Here is a 17496-nt window from a genome sequence, read left to right on the forward strand (position 1 = left end):
CCTAACATCAGGCAATGCTGCTGCTGCTGGTCTGAGGACAGCACTTTGAGTGGTGAATCCGGACGAGGGCAGAGATGTCCTGCTGTGCCACCCTTGCTTAGCAGAGCCTAGGGCCTGTGGAAGCCTCTCTGAGACTTCACCAGCCCCGGCCCTCATGGCGGGCGGGGGCGCTGCTGCTCCTCTTCCAGGGCTGGAGCTCTGGATGGGCTGGGTCCTGCCCCCATCCCTGCGTTCCCTTTGGGTTCAGACATGGAGACCCTGGGGAGCAGTCAGGTGGAGTCTGGACAAACCTTGCCTTAGGACAACCTCCTACGCCCCTCTAAGCCCTGGTCCAGCTCTGACCCCCAGGGAATTCTTGCAGTTCTGGAAACCACTCTTCTGACAGGTGCTCCCTCTATGTAGAATAGGGAGAGTGCTGTGAATGGTCCTCCCACCACGAGAGAGGATGAAGAAAGTATTGGGCTGGCAGTCGAAGAGGTCAGGGGCTAGTGAGGATGTCTCTGGAGAGAAGCATCAGTGTGCTGGGGTCCCTGGGTCCCCTTCCCCTAGCCATGGGGAGCAGAGAGGGTGAATCTCTGCTCCTAAAGCCAAGTGAGGGAGGCTTCAAGGAGACTGCCTGAAAGCTTGATGTGTGCACCCCAAGGTGTGGGACACTCACATGGAGTGGGGAGGGTTAGAGGTGAGGAGCTCCCGACAGGTGGCGGGGCAGGAGATGGGCTGAGCGGGGGATCTCCAGGATTTGGGAGGTAATGATATGTTGGTGCTTTGCACAGTTCAAGTGTGGATCCTGCAGAAGGAAGACTCAGGTCTTCCATAAAGGTGGTAGAGGAGAGGTTGGCTCTGGCAGAGGGGCTGGAGAGCTGCCATAGCAGCAGTTGGAGAGGGTATCAGCTGACGTGGGGCAGTCCTGAGCAGCGGGAAGTCCCGTCACAAAAGAGGAGGCTAGCACTTCCTATGTGCTCACCAGAGGGCCCACAGCAATACCCAGCACCGCTGCAGGACAGATTAAGACCTTGCTGGCCTGCCCCTCCTCCCCAGAGGAGCTATAGCCAGCTTGGGCATCTGGGGAGGACTCCAAGTTCAAGGTGGAAAGGTGACAAAAGCTAACCACAACTCCCTCTCCCAAAATGACCACTGCAAGGGGAGGGGAAACTTTCACATAATCTGGGCGGCTCTGGACACTCTGAAGCCCACCCACAGTCTCCCTAGAAAACCCTGCCCCTTGGATGGAGATTGTCCATAGGTGAGGAGTCAGGGGCCTGTATTTCATTCCTGCAGGCTTGGTAGCAGCACCATGGACTCTCCCCAGCATCTGGGTCTGGGGGAGGGTGGTGCTGGGCTGTGCTCATCTTCCATTCCAGGAAAACCTAGGCAAGGAATGTCAAACTGCATAATGTACCTGGCTTCTAGAGAGGCAGGTTTGTAATTTGTTGGAAATGGTCTTCTCAAGCCACAATGGGAATAGTTTGTTTTCTCTAGCCCTGCCAAAGGGACCTTGGTCAGGAGGTTAAGTGAGTTTCATTGAAAAGACACACTTTTCCTTCCCAGGCTGATAAACAAGGCTGCTGCTGGGAAACCGATTTCCTCTGTCCGGGTGCTCAGCTGGAGCGCCCTATCCCTGGCCAAGGAAAACAAATGCATAAACATTTCAGGGATATATAGGAAGCATTTCTGCTGGAAGCCTGCTGTGAATGGCTGCTGGAGTTTACATAGCAAACCCCACCGGGGCCTCAGCACAGCCTGGACAGAGCAGTCCCTACCCTCCCACTTCCCTCCCAGCCTGGCTGGCTCTCAGCCTGCCTCTCCCCAAAGACCAACAGTCAGGCCTCTACACATGCCCCATCCACAAGAACACAAGACAAATGCTTTCGTTGTCACCACCCAAATGCCAGTTTTACCCCCCTGGCACCTAAAATAAAAGGGGTCTCCTATAGCAGGACACAGCCCTGAGCTGCTTGTGTCCTGAGCCCCAGGGGCACATGGAAGCTGGGGACAGGCTGCTGTCCGGTGCTGGTGGCTCTCCTAGGCTTCTCCCTGGGCCAGAGCAGACACAGCAGGGGTGCATCCCCTGGTTCCTGTGTGTACACACCTACCTCTGCACAGTCCCCTCACAGTCCCAACTGCAGCACTCACTGGGCAGACAGGGTGGGGTACAGGGATGGCAGCCTTCAATGTGATAGAAACCCTGAGAGGCTAGAGCTCTGCCCCTGGGCTCCTGCATCCATCCCGTTCTTGTGAACCACTGCAGAGGAGTCCTTCACTGTGCTTTTCACACAACCTCTCTCCCCACCCGCTTCTTCATCAGCATGCCACTGCACTTCTGCACGTTCTCACCTTCTTTTTGAAACTGGTGGGATATCAATGAATGGAACAAACAAGGTTCAGACTACCCCCTTCATGAGTGATTATCACACTTTTCCTATTCCAACTTACGCCATCTTTGTTCTGGAATGTGAGGGCTCCACAGGCTCTGCCCACCCACATTTTCAGTCAGCCCTCTCCCCACATGCTCCCCTACACGTACCAGGGACCACACCCAGTCCCCAGTCCCTCTGTTTATCCCTGTCCTATTGTCCCCCCATGGCCAAGAGGTCCCTCCTTCTCCTTGGAAGGCTCTTTTCCCATATCTACTTGGCCAGGTCCAGCCTACCCTCCAGGTCTACCTCCATTCTCCTGGGGCCCCATGTGGGCTCTGGGCGAATCACCCACCACCTTCCCCACACCAGCCATGATCAACACAGACAGTGCACACCACGCTCTTCGTAGCTATGGAACAAATGAGTCTGGGCCCTTGACATGGGTTTGACTCGTTTTATAGAAAGCCAGCTACCAGAAATAATGAGTCCCTGGGGCCAACCACATCAGAGACCTGGGCGAGGGACCACCCAGCGGGGAGCAAGGGAGGGATGCAGACAAAGGCAGCAGAGATCCTGGCAACCTCCTTCCAGTACTCAGCAGTCACAGCTCAGCTGGGAGGGGACACAGCAACACACTGGGTCTCCAGCACAGTCCTGGGTGGGCCCTTCATGGAAGGGGCAGGGAGGCACTGGATGCTTCTGCAGTCACGCTGACCCAGGTTGGGGTTGCATGAGACTTGCCCCAGAGGCCTGGGGTTCAGCTGTCATCCTCGGTGATGAGGTGATGAATGGTGGACTACAGGGTTTACCCACATCCAACAGTCACAGGATGGGGTCTGAGCCGTTCCAGTTCACTGATGCCCCCTTCCACCTAAGCATAGAGTAAGGAGAGAGACAAAGAGAGATCAAGCTTCAGGGTCCCAGATGAGAGCCCATCTCTTGCCTCCACTTCCTGAAGGTTTTGTCTTGGAGGCTTTGAATAGTTCAGTTTCCATCCTGTTCATCTCACCACTCCAGATTCACACACAAACCCACACACCAGTCTCTTACGAAACACAAATACACCCAGGGCCCCAGAGAGCAATGGAGAGGCCAGGTGGCAGGTGATGCATTCTTTTGTACCACAACCTACTTTGTGCCTGGCACCACTAGGCCCTCCACTGAGGCCCTCCACTGACATGAATGATCCACACACGTGGACCAGCCGCTCTCCAGTGGGGCCCAGTGGTTAGCACTTTAGAGGCACCTGTGCAGTCCTAGATATGGCTGCGTGAAGAACAATGGGGAGAGAGTGTGGGGAGGGGCCAGGAAGCTGGCATGAACTTGTAAGGGTTCTGGGTTTTACTGAGAGCCAAAGAAAGGCAGTGAACGGCTGTGAGCCCTAAAGTAACATGACAGTTTTTTGTTTTGTTTTGTTTTGTTTTAACCTGAAGAAGCACAGAGTATAACTAAATTGTGGTCCAGGGTTAGAGACAACTGAATAACAGTTTAGTTACAAAAAAAAGTTACTGTAGGTGAGACCATGACATGTCCTAGCACTTGATTTTAACACATGGTGCTACTTTTCTAAAAACACTCAGAGGAATCAAATTTATAGCAGATGGAGTGTTTACATAAAATCTGGCACTAGGTATATTATACATATACAGATATCCTAAGACTATATATGAACTAGGAAACAGATGTTGAATGTCTCCCAGCAGTTCTACAGTGCAGAGTTTGAGGCTGGAATTCATAAATGCTTTTCCAAGTATGAGGTTTAGGCAGGGAACAGACATTTTGTTTTCAAACCCTGAAGATTTTTTTCAGGATTGAAGAAAATCTGCCACAGAGGAATAAAAAGGGGAAGCTTTTCTCACTTCAACTGAATTGTACATCGACATCCAGAAAGTCTAGGATTCCTGACATTGGAACTGCAATGAGAAGGGTGTGAACAGGTTCTCCCAAAGTAACACAGTTGCATTTTCCAACAGAAGGCTTGGAACCACCAAGAGTTTTCAGTCAATGGTTCTTCCTCAACCCACTGTTCCCCATGTTTATGACACAGCCTAAACTTCCACTGAATCTCTTCCTTCCTTTCCTAGGCTTAGGCTCTTTGTCTTTCCTCAAGTCAGTGCTTTCCTTCAACTGCCGCATCAAAGTATCTGATTTTTAGGTTGAAAGTGTCCCTTCTAAAGGCAGCAAGCTTCATACTCACCTTGTTCTTCCAACTCACTTCCCTCTTGGTTACAGACAACTTCTTGGTATCTGTAAAGACTGGATTTTCCCCTTGCATATTTTGAATACTTGACACCATTCCATTTCCCTTCGAATGAGCAGAAAGATTTCTTGTCATTTGGAGAAAAAAGTCTTCATGGCAATTCTGTGCTTCTTGCTCCCCTAGAAAGGTTTAGTGTGGAAGATATTTGCATACAGCCCATTTGGAACAATTAATATTGCATTCTCCTCCTAGCTCTGCCCGGGACACTGTGAGGATAGATCGTGCATACCATCGGGGAATGTAAGGATGTCATATTCATCCTAGTCAAGACACAAGATGCAATCCTGCCCTATATTGTACTCCCTAGTCAACAACCCAAGAAATTTTGATTTGTCCAAATAGGAATGCTGAATTGTATCTTCTTGTTAAAACACTTGGCATAAAAGGTTGAAATGGGTGGATGCTGGAAAACACGCTCAGCCAGGAACGTTACACTGTTTGGGGCAACTGCGTCCAAAACTTTCTCCGCATCCTCCTCTGTGTCATTTGCTGATGTCCAGTGATGCTGAAAGATCTCACCCAAAATCGGGTTGTATGGTCTTTTGGCAACCAATCCTTTTCTGCCAGCATGAAAGGCTGAGAGTTACCCTTTTACCAACTGAACCATTCGGTTCCTGGGATCCTTCTGGTCATAAATGCTTAGAAACACATCTGGTGTGCAAAAATATCTGCATACATTTTTAAAAGAGATACTTTAAGAATAAATACTGAAAGAACTGCCTTAGTGAGATCCATTCGCAGTCTAACTTGTGACAAGAGATGCATGATAACACTCTCATGTTTATCCACAACCCCACCTCCCCTTCCTCAATCGTTTTGAAGTGAAAAGACCAGCATCAGCACTTGTTCCATCGGATGTAGAAGAATTAAGTGCTTCTACACTATCCAAGTGCTTCGGACTATTTACAGGGCTTCTGTGTGTCAAGCAGATCCAGAGGAGTCTACTGGGTTTCAGAGTTGAGCTAGTTTGATGGAATTTATCCGCATCATAGCGTTCATCTTCACTGCTCATGTAAGAGACACTGGGGCTGTATTCGGAGACAAACTGGCTTGGCTTGGCGAAATTAGACTGCTCCTTGGCGATGAGTGCCCACTGCTGATACTATTTGGAGGTGGAGTCTGATGATGTCCTGTAGTAGCTAATACAGGTCCAACCAGCAGGAAAATGGCCACTGCTCTGGCTGACACAACTGAGCAGGTTCTGGAGGTAAGCAGGCTGGGAAGGCATTGTGCTGACCCCCGTTCCTGGGTACTGAGTTCATCTATTACGTCTGCTGGGTTAAAAGCACCTTAGCAATCTGCAGCCACACAATGAGGGTTTGAGATTTTCAATTTTCTTGTTCTGTTCATCATCTTTGCAGTTTGGAGTGTGTCATTAAAAAGCTTTTATTGTTCTATTAAGATTTGTGGGTAAGCATTGAAATCTTGGACACCAAGGAACACATCCTGAATGCAGACTCCCAGAGGGTGGCAGAAGGGAGGCAGGAACGACAGTAACGTGCCTGCTCTCAGCCTGGTCCCCAGGTCCCTTCACCCCACCCCTCTCTATCCTTCCAAACCTTTACTCTCCTCACTCAGAAAGACTGAAGTACCTCCTATGAGCTCCCAATTTACAAATTCCTTGAATCCTGGCAAGCTGCTTCAGTGCAGGGGTGAGTCACACTCATCTGCCACTAGACAACATCTGTGTCACCACAGTGGCTGAGTCTTACTATCAGGCTGTTGAGTTTGGGCTTGGTTTTGAGGTTTCCTATAGACATAACCAACCCTCTCCATCCAGCCAACTGGTGCAAATGCAGGGAGAGTACTAGAAACACCACGGGGAAGCAGTTTGCAATTACAATAGAAAAATCAAAGCAGAGACATTTTAAAAATTAAAAGGGCCGAGCCATGACACATGTTGTGCCTGTGTAGGGGATGAATCGAATCGTTTCCTGATTGGAATCGTTCTGAAAGCTTGTGAGTCAATTACAAGGACAAGTAAGAAGGGCTCTGCATATGCAACCAACAACTGTGGACAGGCACAGAAAGGGGAGGGATGAAATGGAAACACCCCTGAGGAGCAGAAGAGACCGAATCACAGTTCCAGACTCATTCATCAGTGCTAATGCAGGAGGCAACTGCCAGACAGCCAGTTTACAGCCGGGTCTCTCATCCTCGTACCTTAAGCATTTTGGCTGGGTAATTCTTTGTTGTGGGGGCTGTCGTGTGCATTGTGAAATGTTTAGCATCCTCTCCCAGGGCTGAAATGACTAAAAATGTCCCCAGACATTGCCAAATAACCCCAGGGGCACAAAATCGTCCCGTTGAGACCACTGGCTCTGTAAAAACACCATGGTCCCTGGGGTTCAAGTCAACTCAAAATCACAGAGAAAGGCACTTCATGGCGGAAAATAAGGCCCTGTCCCCCTAAAGGCATCCCTGCAACAGAGGGCTGGTTACCTGCCTTAACTGCTTTTCAACGTTGATGAACGCTGTGTTTTTCATGGGGAAAAAAGATGCCTCATAGAGCCTGTGTCAGCCAGGACAAGACAGCAGGCCTGAGTTCAAAGCTCCTGACTGGTAGAAAATCATCCAGGGACTCTTGCACACTTTGTATCTCCAGACAAATAGGCCTGTGTGAAAGTTTCCATTCCCAAGCTCCAGCCATTCGGAATGGGGAGCAGCTCCAGGATGAGTCACGTGGGTATCCCTCACCCCTGGGCCTTAACCCCTGCTGGGCCCTGCCCAGTCCGCCATCCTGCAGGATCAGATCCAGATTCCTCTTTGCAGAAGTGTTCTCTGACTGCCAGGCCAGCCATGGGTCCCCGTCAGCACCCAGGCCAGGCTCCAAGGCAAAGCTGGTTTCACCAGCGCCTGAAGCCTAGGCTCCAGGTGGAGGTGGCAGGTGGGGGAGCTGCTGCATGAACACGACCCCCCAGGCCAGCTGCTCCTCGTGGACGCCTGCTTAGGGAGCAGCACCGCCCTCCCAGGCACTCAGCAGGGAAACCACGGTCCTCGCTCACGTTTCAAAGCCCTGCCTTGCCCTCTCCTCTCTGCCTGCTCCTGAGCCCTGGCCCAACTTGCCACCACCTGATTCCTCCTCCTCCCCAAGGCATGCCCAGAGGTCACTGCGGCTCACAGGAAAGCGAGTGCTTCCACAGCTCTTCTCTCAACCTCACAGCAGCTCAGGAGAGGGATCCTTAGATCCCAGGGACAGATGGGGAAACTAAGGCGGGGAGAAGAACCAGACCTTGTGGAGCTCACACAGCTTGATGACTGCAGATCCAGCACAGGGCAGCTGTGTGTGGGGGGCAGGGCATCGGAAGAGGGCTGGCATGGACAGTAGGGAGTGGCAGCACCCAGAGAATGCTCCTCTGTTGGGTGGGAGGCACTACGGACAGGGAGCCTGGGCAAAACGGTGTCAGCATGGAAGCTGAACGGGAGGTTCCACAGGCAGTGAAGGTAGCTGAGGGAGGTGGGTGCTCTGCCTCAGCCCCTCGAAGGCACCATACCCAGCTGGAATTACATTTTCAATTTCTCGTCTGCACCTCCGAACAGAAACATCTGTGCCCCAGCCCCAGGCTCCGGTTATGGGTTCTTTCCTCTTTTCTCTGGACTGTTGACAACCGTTTCATTTTTCTCCCTCTAGCTAGGCTGGAAGCATGAGAGAGGTCACTGTGTGTGTCTTGTTTGGAAATGACCCTAAATTAGCCTGTTTTTGCTGAGATGGTTACAGTACAACAGGGGGAGGGGACAGGGGACAGACCCCACATTCCTGACACAAGCAAAGGTAACAGGAGACTCTCTCAGGCTGAGGTTTGCATCACAGCAAAGTGCAGAGACACATGGGATCTGGGATGGTTTGAATTAGGATGCTGTTCTCTGAAGGCGAAATCAGCAGTCTGGGCTTGTGCAATGCCACCGAGGCTACAAAGCCAGGTGGTGGGAAGTCACTGCCTGCTCAGTGACCTTCCAATGGGCTGGGACAGCAAAAGCATAAGCCGCAGTTCCTGGAGCTTGTGACTGAAAGTGTGGCTGGGACACAGACCTCTGTTCTAGAGGCCTCCATCTCACTGTCTGTAAAACAAGAAGAGGTGATAACAGGGGGTGCCCAAAGGCCTTTCTGTAGAGTCAAGCAAGCTGCCAGACAGCTGTGTGGCTCGGGGGTTCTTGCAGGGCATCAGAGCTGGGTGTAAGGGTGGGTGGTGCGTCTTTCCCTGGACTGTAACAGGGTTGATTCCGAACTTGACTTTTGGCTGATGGCAAACTCTCTGAGAGCAGGAGCCAAGTCCTGCTCAGCTGTTTCCTCCATGGTATCCAGCCCAGGGGTTCTATGAGGGTTGACCTGATGGAGGGGAATTCTGTCTGTCCACCAGGCTGGCCTACCCTGCAGCCCCACCCACCGAGCAATGGACAAGATGCTGTGGGCACACAGCTGCCTCTTATCAGGCGCTTGGGTTCTGACTGCAGCCTTTGAAATGACCTGAGCTCATGCCGCGACGTCATGTGGGGCCCTTCCTACAGACAGCAGGACTTACCCCTAAGAGGCCAGGCCCCCTGGAAGTGGGTCCTCACTGACCTTGGAGGCCACTTTCCATAGTCTGTCCCTTTGGGCTGTTTGAAAATCTGGGATGGAAACAGAACGCAAGCCTTTGTAATCAGACCCCTTGGACTAGGATTCTGGGAGGCTGGGCCTGCTGTCTCCCATTGCAGTGGTATGTTACCTGACGGGTATGGGGGCAGTGTTCTCACTCTCCACTCACCCACTCAGCTTTTCTAGGAATAACTGCCCAGGTGGACCCGCCATGATAGGGGATTGATGTGGGAAGTGGAACAGGTAGGCAGCTGGTGTCAGCAAAATTCTAGCAGACATGGAACACAGACCTGGGGATGAGGGGATAGCTAATGGAGCTAGGAAGAAGGTTCCCCCGGCCCAGTGCCTATGGTAGGCCAGAGAATCAATGCCTCACTTGATACCCGACTCTCACAAGGCAGCAGGGTTTTGAGTGGGGGGTGGGTACCTGGTTCTCAAAGTGTGGTACCGGGACCAGCAGTATCAGCATCACTCAAGGACTCCTTAAAAATGCAAATTCTTGGGCCCTGCCCTGGATCTACTGAATAAAAAGCTCAGAAACCCTGGGTGTGGGGCACGGCGATTTGTGTTTTTTGGTTTTGTGTTTTTGCGTGTTTTTTGAGACGGAGTTTCCCTCTTGTTGCCCAGGCTGGAGTGCAATGGCATGATCTTGGCTCACTGCAACCTCCGCCTCCCGGGTTCAAGCGATTCTCCTGCCTCAGCCTCCCGAGTAGCTGGGATTACAGACATGCGTCACCATGCCCGGTTAATTCTGTATTTTTAATAGAGATGGGGTTTCTCCATGTTGGTCAGGCTGGTCTCAAACTCCCAACCTCAGGTGATCTGCCCGCCTCCGCCTTCCAAAGTGCTGGGATTGCAGGTGGTGATCTGTGTTTTAACATATTCTCCAGGTGACTCTGATGCCCCTGAAGCTTGAAGCCACTGCTTTGGAGCAAACTTTCCCCATGCATGAGCCACAAATGCATATGGGCTCCCCTCAGCCCCTGTGTGCTGCACAGATAGAATTATTTTCCATCCATGACTGCTCGAGGAGATGCTGGGGCTCAGCCTTGTCCAAGCTCACACAACACTGAGCAGATGTGAGGGCAGAGAAGGGCAGGGCCCTGGCTCAAATCATGCAGTCTCTCTGCTTCCCACATCACCTCACTGTCACCTGCTCACAAGTGGCCAAGGGGCGGGGGAAGGAAGTCCTGGGAGATGGAGGCAGCCAATAGAAGAGGAAGAGGAGCTTCAGGCCCGTGTCCACACACTAAGACTCTCACTCTGCGTGGACTGAGTTCCACGCAGGCCAAAGCCCCAGGTCAGTCTCAAACAATTGTCAATTAGCGCTGAGCCCAAGAAGTCCAATCCTGGGCCCATGCTGGGAGGTGCTTGGTGAGTCATGCAGTGGAATAATTTCTGGGGAAAAAGGAGTTACTCCAGAAGAGGCAGTGGAGAGGTGTCAGGTGGTGGGCCACCCACTGGGAGCGATACAGAGACACAGAGTCAGACGGAGGCCTTCAGAGAGGGTCCTGGGAGTCCAGAGGCAAGCAGAGGCTGTGTCCAGGGTGTTGGAGCCCTGCTCAACAGGCCCACCTGCAGGAAGGATGCCCTGTGGCCTCCCACGCTGTCCTGTACAGATGCCAAGGCTAGTGTCACCTCCTGTCCCCACTGCTGCCTTTCTCTCATCACTTTGAATGAGTGGCCCTTTGTACATGAAAGGAAAGCGACCTGCAGGTGCCCTTAATCCTCCCGACGAAAGAAGCACCGGCACATGACCCTGCAAGAATGCTTCATCCCTGGCTCGGGGGGCGGGCAGGTGGATGGACGGACAGACAAAGCACGTCGAGGATGTCTCTGTGCTCCTCCCACTTCCCCTTCCTGGTGTTTCCACCATGTGAACGGCTCTCTTTCTCTGCATCTCCTCTCAAAGGTTCGCTTGCCTGTGGTGGGCATCAACCCTAAGCTCACTGTGGCCCGTGGATCTCAGGCAGTAAGCATTGTGGGGCCTCGCCATTTTCCATCCCCCTGCCACAACCCCAACCATTTCACAGGCAGAGAAATGGAGATTCTCTGAGATCACACCAAATCAGGAGTGGCTGAGGTCATCATCGTGAGCACAAACACCATGGAGCACTTAGTAATGTCCCAAACACTCTTCACAAGGTCTGGTGAGCAAGGTATGCATCACTCCCATTTTACAGATGACAAAGTGGGGTGCAGGAAGGTGAGGTCCAGTGGCTAACACCAAGAAGCGGCAACACCAGGGCTGGAACCCAGGCAACTTCTCTCCAGAGCCCACGCTCATAAATGCTACCAGTTCCACTGCTCCTCCAGAAGGGACTAGGATCCAGGCCCCTTCTCCTGAGCTACTCCTCTCATGCATGCTGAGGCCTCCGGGTCATTCCCCAAGGGCTTTGTGAAGGGCCTGCCAGGGCAAGGGGAGCAATTCTGACAGCTACGGCCCCACCAGCCCAGGGGTCCGCTCAGAGAACACAGCAAGGAGGTGAGCCCCAACTCACCCCAGTGACTGAACATTCCCCTCCCCTAGCCTGAGCCTCAGCCTCCCCTTAAATACAGAGGGGCTGGGTCAGAGGAGTTGAAGGTCCCACTTGTCTCTGAGGCCACAGGCATGCTGCTCAGTGCTCAGAGTGGCCGAGCTACTCTTCCAGCTCCTCCGCAAGCAGAGGGTGCCGTTCCAGGCAGCACCTCCCACCACCCCCAGGCTGGGCCAGGGCTCCCAGCTTCCCATCCTGCTCAAGCCTCCCCCACCCTCAGGTAAGCACCCCTGTCCTGCCTCCTTCGGGCCTAATGGTACTTGTCCTGCCTCCTTCGGGCCTAATGGTACTTGTCCTGCCTCCTTCGGGCCCAGTGGTACTTGCCACATCTGGCTGCCGCTGCCTTGAGGGAGGAGGGGCTTCAAGAGGTACCTATGTAGTCCCCACCCCCACCATGAGGGCAGCCTCAGAAGCTGTCTAAAGACGCATCACCACTGCAGACCACACACTCCTGAACCTGGGCCCCAGTGAGTGGAGAAACCTGTGTCTTTCCAATCACCTCACCCCTTTGAATCAGGGTAGTCAGGAACCCTGCAGGCCTGACGGCCCCCAACCATGGCTCCTCAAAGCTATTCGGGGTGAGGCTCAAAGCCAGAGAGGGGCTTGACTCACTTGGTTCTGATGCAGAGCTCGAGGGGTGGGACAAGGTCGTTGTCTGTGTCATCAGAGATGGTTTGGGTGGTATCTGGGAAGGAGGAGAGAGGCACACCACATGTCACCCAGGGCCCTGCACTCACCCTGAGGTCAGCACAGACCACTCCTGGGACCCGACCCCTTCTAGTCCCTGTCCCCTCCTCTCCATCTCAACTGGACCCACCCTCATCCCTAACATCCGTTCTCACCTGCACAATTCACTGGTCCCCACCCAAGTCCCACTTCAGCTACCACAATACTCTTTCTAAAAACACTTCTGATCTCACCACCCCGATTCTAAAACCTTCTATGGCTCCCCACTGCCTGAAGAATACATCCAAGCTGGTCAGCATAGTATTCAGGGCTCTTCACCATGTGGTATAGGCTTTACCCAACACCCTTAATGCCACCCACTGCTCAAGGCCCAGCTCTGGCCGCCTCCTGCAGGGAGGCCCTGCGGGCATTGACTCTGATCCCTCAGTCTGGGCGCTGGAGTCTGCACTACTGTCTGTCATGGGGGATGGTGGATATGAATGCTGGTTTCTGTGATCAGCCTGGAGGCTCCCTGGGGAAGGGGGGGAGGGCCCGCACCAATGGTCAGCCGGATCTGCTCCTGCTGGTTGGCCAGGCCATCATAGTAGTACAAGTCAAAGAGCCTCTCAGTCCTCCAGTCACGCAGGAGCCCCGGCTGCAGGCTAAAGAGGACGCTGAAGTGACTCTCGCTGCACACCACCCAGATGGGGAACCTTGGGGTCTTCAGGAAGCAGCCAACCTGGATGAGGGAGAGGCCTGATGTGAAGTGCCGTCCCCAGGGAAACGGGCCAGGGCATTTTTCTGTCTGACCCAAGGCAGGGCTGACCTCAGAGGGGCCCTGCTGAAGATCACATCTGTGTCTGATGCTGGGAGCCCCCCATGCTGCTCAGGCCACCAGGCTGTTTCCCAGGGCCATCCCCGCCCTGCCACCCCACCTGCTGCTGCTCACAGGGCCTCTGCCATACAGACCTGAGACCCAGTATCACTCGCCCCCTCCTCCCCCATATCTAGTGGTTCCCAGTACTGCTCATTCTGCATCCAAGAGCTCCCCTACTGCCAGCCTTTCCTCTTGAGATCTACTCAGCCTCCAACATGTACCATGGCAGTGACTTCCTAACCAGTTCTTCCCACACCCCTCAAACAAATTCAGCTTGTCCACTAGCCTAGAGCTTGCTTACCCTTGGACAGCTTGCATCTCCCAAATCCCTTGTTGGAGCAGAAATAGTTTCCTCCTTCCAGCTCCCAGGGAGCACATTACTAGGTGCCCACCCACCTCAGCCGCAGCACCTCTGCCTCATGCTCGACAGATCACACCCTTAAGTTCCAGGAACCCGAGGTAAGTAAATGTTGGACGAATGAAATTTCTCATGGATGAAGCAGGACTTGAACTAGAACTGTACGGTAGAGACAGGGAGGAATGGAGCCCTGGGGAGCCAGGAGGGAAAGGTCTGAGTGAGAAGTCTGTGGGGGTGCCAGGAATGGAGGGCCAGAGAAATTCAGGGTGCAGCAGGGCACTGAGCTTGCAGCAACACTTGGATAGGGAGCATTCAGAGCAGGGGAATTTCATGGTGGAAGCGTGTTTGTGGAAGACAGATAAGGAGGAGTAAGCACCGGGGCCCTCAGCACATTGCTAGCATCTTGCCTGTAATGGGAAGAGAAGTGACAAGGACCCCTGTGAAGCCCCTGAATGCCTGGCCTTCAAGCACTTTCCCCCAGCCCCTGACACTCCTTGGGCGGCGCCTCTCCTGACCCTGGGCCCTGGTTTATTCAGCTATGTACGTGCCACAGGCCAGGCTGATTCTGGCCTAATCCCCACCAGCCCCAGGGAGATGTTTGCATGCTCAGGTATTTACAGCTACAGCCTGTGGATTAAAGAAAGAATGGGAATTATTTTTCCAGTGGGGAGAAGGGCATACTTTTTCCAGAACCCTTCACAGGAGAGTGGTCGAGCAGCTCCCATCTTGGTCTGGGATGTCTCTGACAGCGGGGCTGTGCTCTGAAGGTCCTGAACCAGGTCCCCAGTGAAATTCATGCACATTTAAAGCTGCCTCCTCCAGAAGGTAGGGGGACAATCTTTGCAATGCACTTGTCCTTCTCAAGGTTCAAGTGTCNTAATGGTACTTGTCCTGCCTCCTTCGGGCCCAGTGGTACTTGCCACATCTGGCTGCCGCTGCCTTGAGGGAGGAGGGGCTTCAAGAGGTACCTATGTAGTCCCCACCCCACCATGAGGGCAGCCTCAGAAGCTGTCTAAAGACGCATCACCACTGCAGACCACACACTCCTGAACCTGGGCCCCAGTGAGTGGAGAAACCTGTGTCTTTCCAATCACCTCACCCCTTTGAATCAGGGTAGTCAGGAACCCTGCAGGCCTGACGGCCCCAACCATGGCTCCTCAAAGCTATTCGGGGTGAGGCTCAAAGCCAGAGAGGGGCTTGACTCACTTGGTTCTGATGCAGAGCTCGAGGGGTGGGACAAGGTCGTTGTCTGTGTCATCAGAGATGGTTTGGGTGGTATCTGGGAAGGAGGAGAGAGGCACACCACATGTCACCCAGGGCCCTGCACTCACCCTGAGGTCAGCACAGACCACTCCTGGGACCCGACCCCTTCTAGTCCCTGTCCCCTCCTCTCCATCTCAACTGGACCCACCCTCATCCCTAACATCCGTTCTCACCTGCACAATTCACTGGTCCCCACCCAAGTCCCACTTCAGCTACCACAATACTCTTTCTAAAACACTTCTGATCTCACCACCCCGATTCTAAAACCTTCTATGGCTCCCCACTGCCTGAAGAATACATCCAAGCTGGTCAGCATAGTATTCAGGGCTCTTCACCATGTGGTATAGGCTTTACCCAACACCCTTAATGCCACCCACTGCTCAAGGCCCAGCTCTGGCCGCCTCCTGCAGGGAGGCCCTGCGGGCATTGACTCTGATCCCTCAGTCTGGGCGCTGGAGTCTGCACTACTGTCTGTCATGGGGATGGTGGATATGAATGCTGGTTTCTGTGATCAGCCTGGAGGCTCCCTGGGGAAGGGGGGGAGGGCCCGCACCAATGGTCAGCCGGATCTGCTCCTGCTGGTTGGCCAGGCCATCATAGTAGTACAAGTCAAAGAGCCTCTCAGTCCTCCAGTCACGCAGGAGCCCCGGCTGCAGGCTAAAGAGGACGCTGAAGTGACTCTCGCTGCACACCACCCAGATGGGGAACCTTGGGGTCTTCAGGAAGCAGCCAACCTGGATGAGGGAGAGGCCTGATGTGAAGTGCCGTCCCCAGGGAAACGGGCCAGGGCATTTTCTGTCTGACCCAAGGCAGGGCTGACCTCAGAGGGGCCCTGCTGAAGATCACATCTGTGTCTGATGCTGGGAGCCCCCCATGCTGCTCAGGCCACCAGGCTGTTTCCCAGGGCCATCCCCGCCCTGCCACCCCACCTGCTGCTGCTCACAGGGCCTCTGCCATACAGACCTGAGACCCAGTATCACTCGCCCCTCCTCCCCATATCTAGTGGTTCCCAGTACTGCTCATTCTGCATCCAAGAGCTCCCCTACTGCCAGCCTTTCCTCTTGAGATCTACTCAGCCTCCAACATGTACCATGGCAGTGACTTCCTAACCAGTTCTTCCCACACCCCTCAAACAAATTCAGCTTGTCCACTAGCCTAGAGCTTGCTTACCCTTGGACAGCTTGCATCTCCCAAATCCCTTGTTGGAGCAGAAATAGTTTCCTCCTTCCAGCTCCCAGGGAGCACATTACTAGGTGCCCACCCACCTCAGCCGCAGCACCTCTGCCTCATGCTCGACAGATCACACCCTTAAGTTCCAGGAACCCGAGGTAAGTAAATGTTGGACGAATGAAATTTCTCATGGATGAAGCAGGACTTGAACTAGAACTGTACGGTAGAGACAGGGAGGAATGGAGCCCTGGGGAGCCAGGAGGGAAAGGTCTGAGTGAGAAGTCTGTGGGGTGCCAGGAATGGAGGGCCAGAGAAATTCAGGGTGCAGCAGGGCACTGAGCTTGCAGCAACACTTGGATAGGGAGCATTCAGAGCAGGGGAATTTCATGGTGGAAGCGTGTTTGTGGAAGACAGATAAGGAGGAGTAAGCACCGGGGCCCTCAGCACATTGCTAGCATCTTGCCTGTAATGGGAAGAGAAGTGACAAGGACCCCTGTGAAGCCCCTGAATGCCTGGCCTTCAAGCACTTTCCCCAGCCCCTGACACTCCTTGGGCGGCGCCTCTCCTGACCCTGGGCCCTGGTTTATTCAGCTATGTACGTGCCACAGGCCAGGCTGATTCTGGCCTAATCCCCACCAGCCCCAGGGAGATGTTTGCATGCTCAGGTATTTACAGCTACAGCCTGTGGATTAAAGAAAGAATGGGAATTATTTTCCAGTGGGGAGAAGGGCATACTTTTCCAGAACCCTTCACAGGAGAGTGGTCGAGCAGCTCCCATCTTGGTCTGGGATGTCTCTGACAGCGGGGCTGTGCTCTGAAGGTCCTGAACCAGGTCCCCAGTGAAATTCATGCACATTTAAAGCTGCCTCCTCCAGAAGGTAGGGGGACAATCTTTGCAATGCACTTGTCCTTCTCAAGGTTCAAGTGTCCCCTCCCCCAACACCAAGGCCTCACCCCAGCCCTGTGTACCATTCAAATGGACTGCAGAACTCATTCCTTAGTGAAGTGTGGGGGAATTAGATGTCTTACAGGACGTGGCTGGACGTGCCTAAGCCCCACGTAAACTTGGCTTCCATTCCATGCTTCAAAGAGGCTTTTCTGGTGAGGGCATCGCCAGGAACAGGGAACCCTGACACAGGGACCCAGTATTCATTCGCGGCAAGGAGAGAGCCCCGAAGCTGACCAGGGAACAGGCCTTTGCATAATCAGTCACCCTGAATTTTCCAACAGAGGGACAAAAGCGCAGCTTGCCACGCAGAAATAACAGTCGAGAGATTAAGGGAAAAAAGCTGCCTGAAGAGTTTATAAATGAGTTTCCTCATTCAGGAGCCTCTTTCCAAGTGGGTGACATTTTCCAGAAATGAAATTCACTTCCTTTACATTCTTGAGTAACCAAAGGCTTGGGGTGAGGCCGGAGTTGGTGGGGCAGGGC

General features: G+C 53.4%; 1 protein-coding gene and 1 long non-coding RNA gene across 4 annotated transcripts in view; both read right to left on the reverse strand.

Moving 5' to 3' along the window:
* Positions 1 to 2797: 2797 nt before the first annotated feature.
* MINDY4 (MINDY lysine 48 deubiquitinase 4) overlaps positions 2798 to 17496 on the reverse strand; it is a 141089-nt gene continuing 126390 nt past the window's right edge. The window contains exons 16-18 of one of the 2 annotated variants that reach the window (XM_017876437.1): positions 15448 to 15628; positions 14838 to 14910; positions 2798 to 3228 (exon numbers count right to left, since the gene is read on the reverse strand). In XM_017876437.1, the coding sequence (XP_017731926.1) occupies positions 3180 to 3228; positions 14838 to 14910; positions 15448 to 15628 (303 nt within the window). In that variant the 3' untranslated portion in view covers positions 2798 to 3179. The remainder of the gene's footprint in view (positions 3229 to 14837; positions 14911 to 15447; positions 15629 to 17496) is intronic. The other variant, XM_017876438.1, reaches the window with a different exon arrangement.
* Positions 3236 to 13298, reverse strand: LOC108532380 (uncharacterized). 2 transcript variants are annotated; one of them, XR_001886429.1, is made up of 3 exons: positions 12955 to 13298; positions 12343 to 12415; positions 3236 to 4662 (listed from the first exon to the last, which is right to left on the reverse strand). It is a non-coding gene; the product is annotated as an uncharacterized LOC108532380 (long non-coding RNA). The 2 variants fall into 2 exon arrangements; XR_001886428.1 differs by lacking the exon at positions 3236 to 4662 and adding an exon at positions 8324 to 9225.

The sequence above is a fragment of the Rhinopithecus bieti genome, unplaced genomic scaffold (assembly GCF_001698545.2).
Source record: "Rhinopithecus bieti isolate Rb0 unplaced genomic scaffold, ASM169854v2 scaffold_10015, whole genome shotgun sequence".
Taxonomy (NCBI): Eukaryota; Metazoa; Chordata; class Mammalia; order Primates; family Cercopithecidae; genus Rhinopithecus; species Rhinopithecus bieti.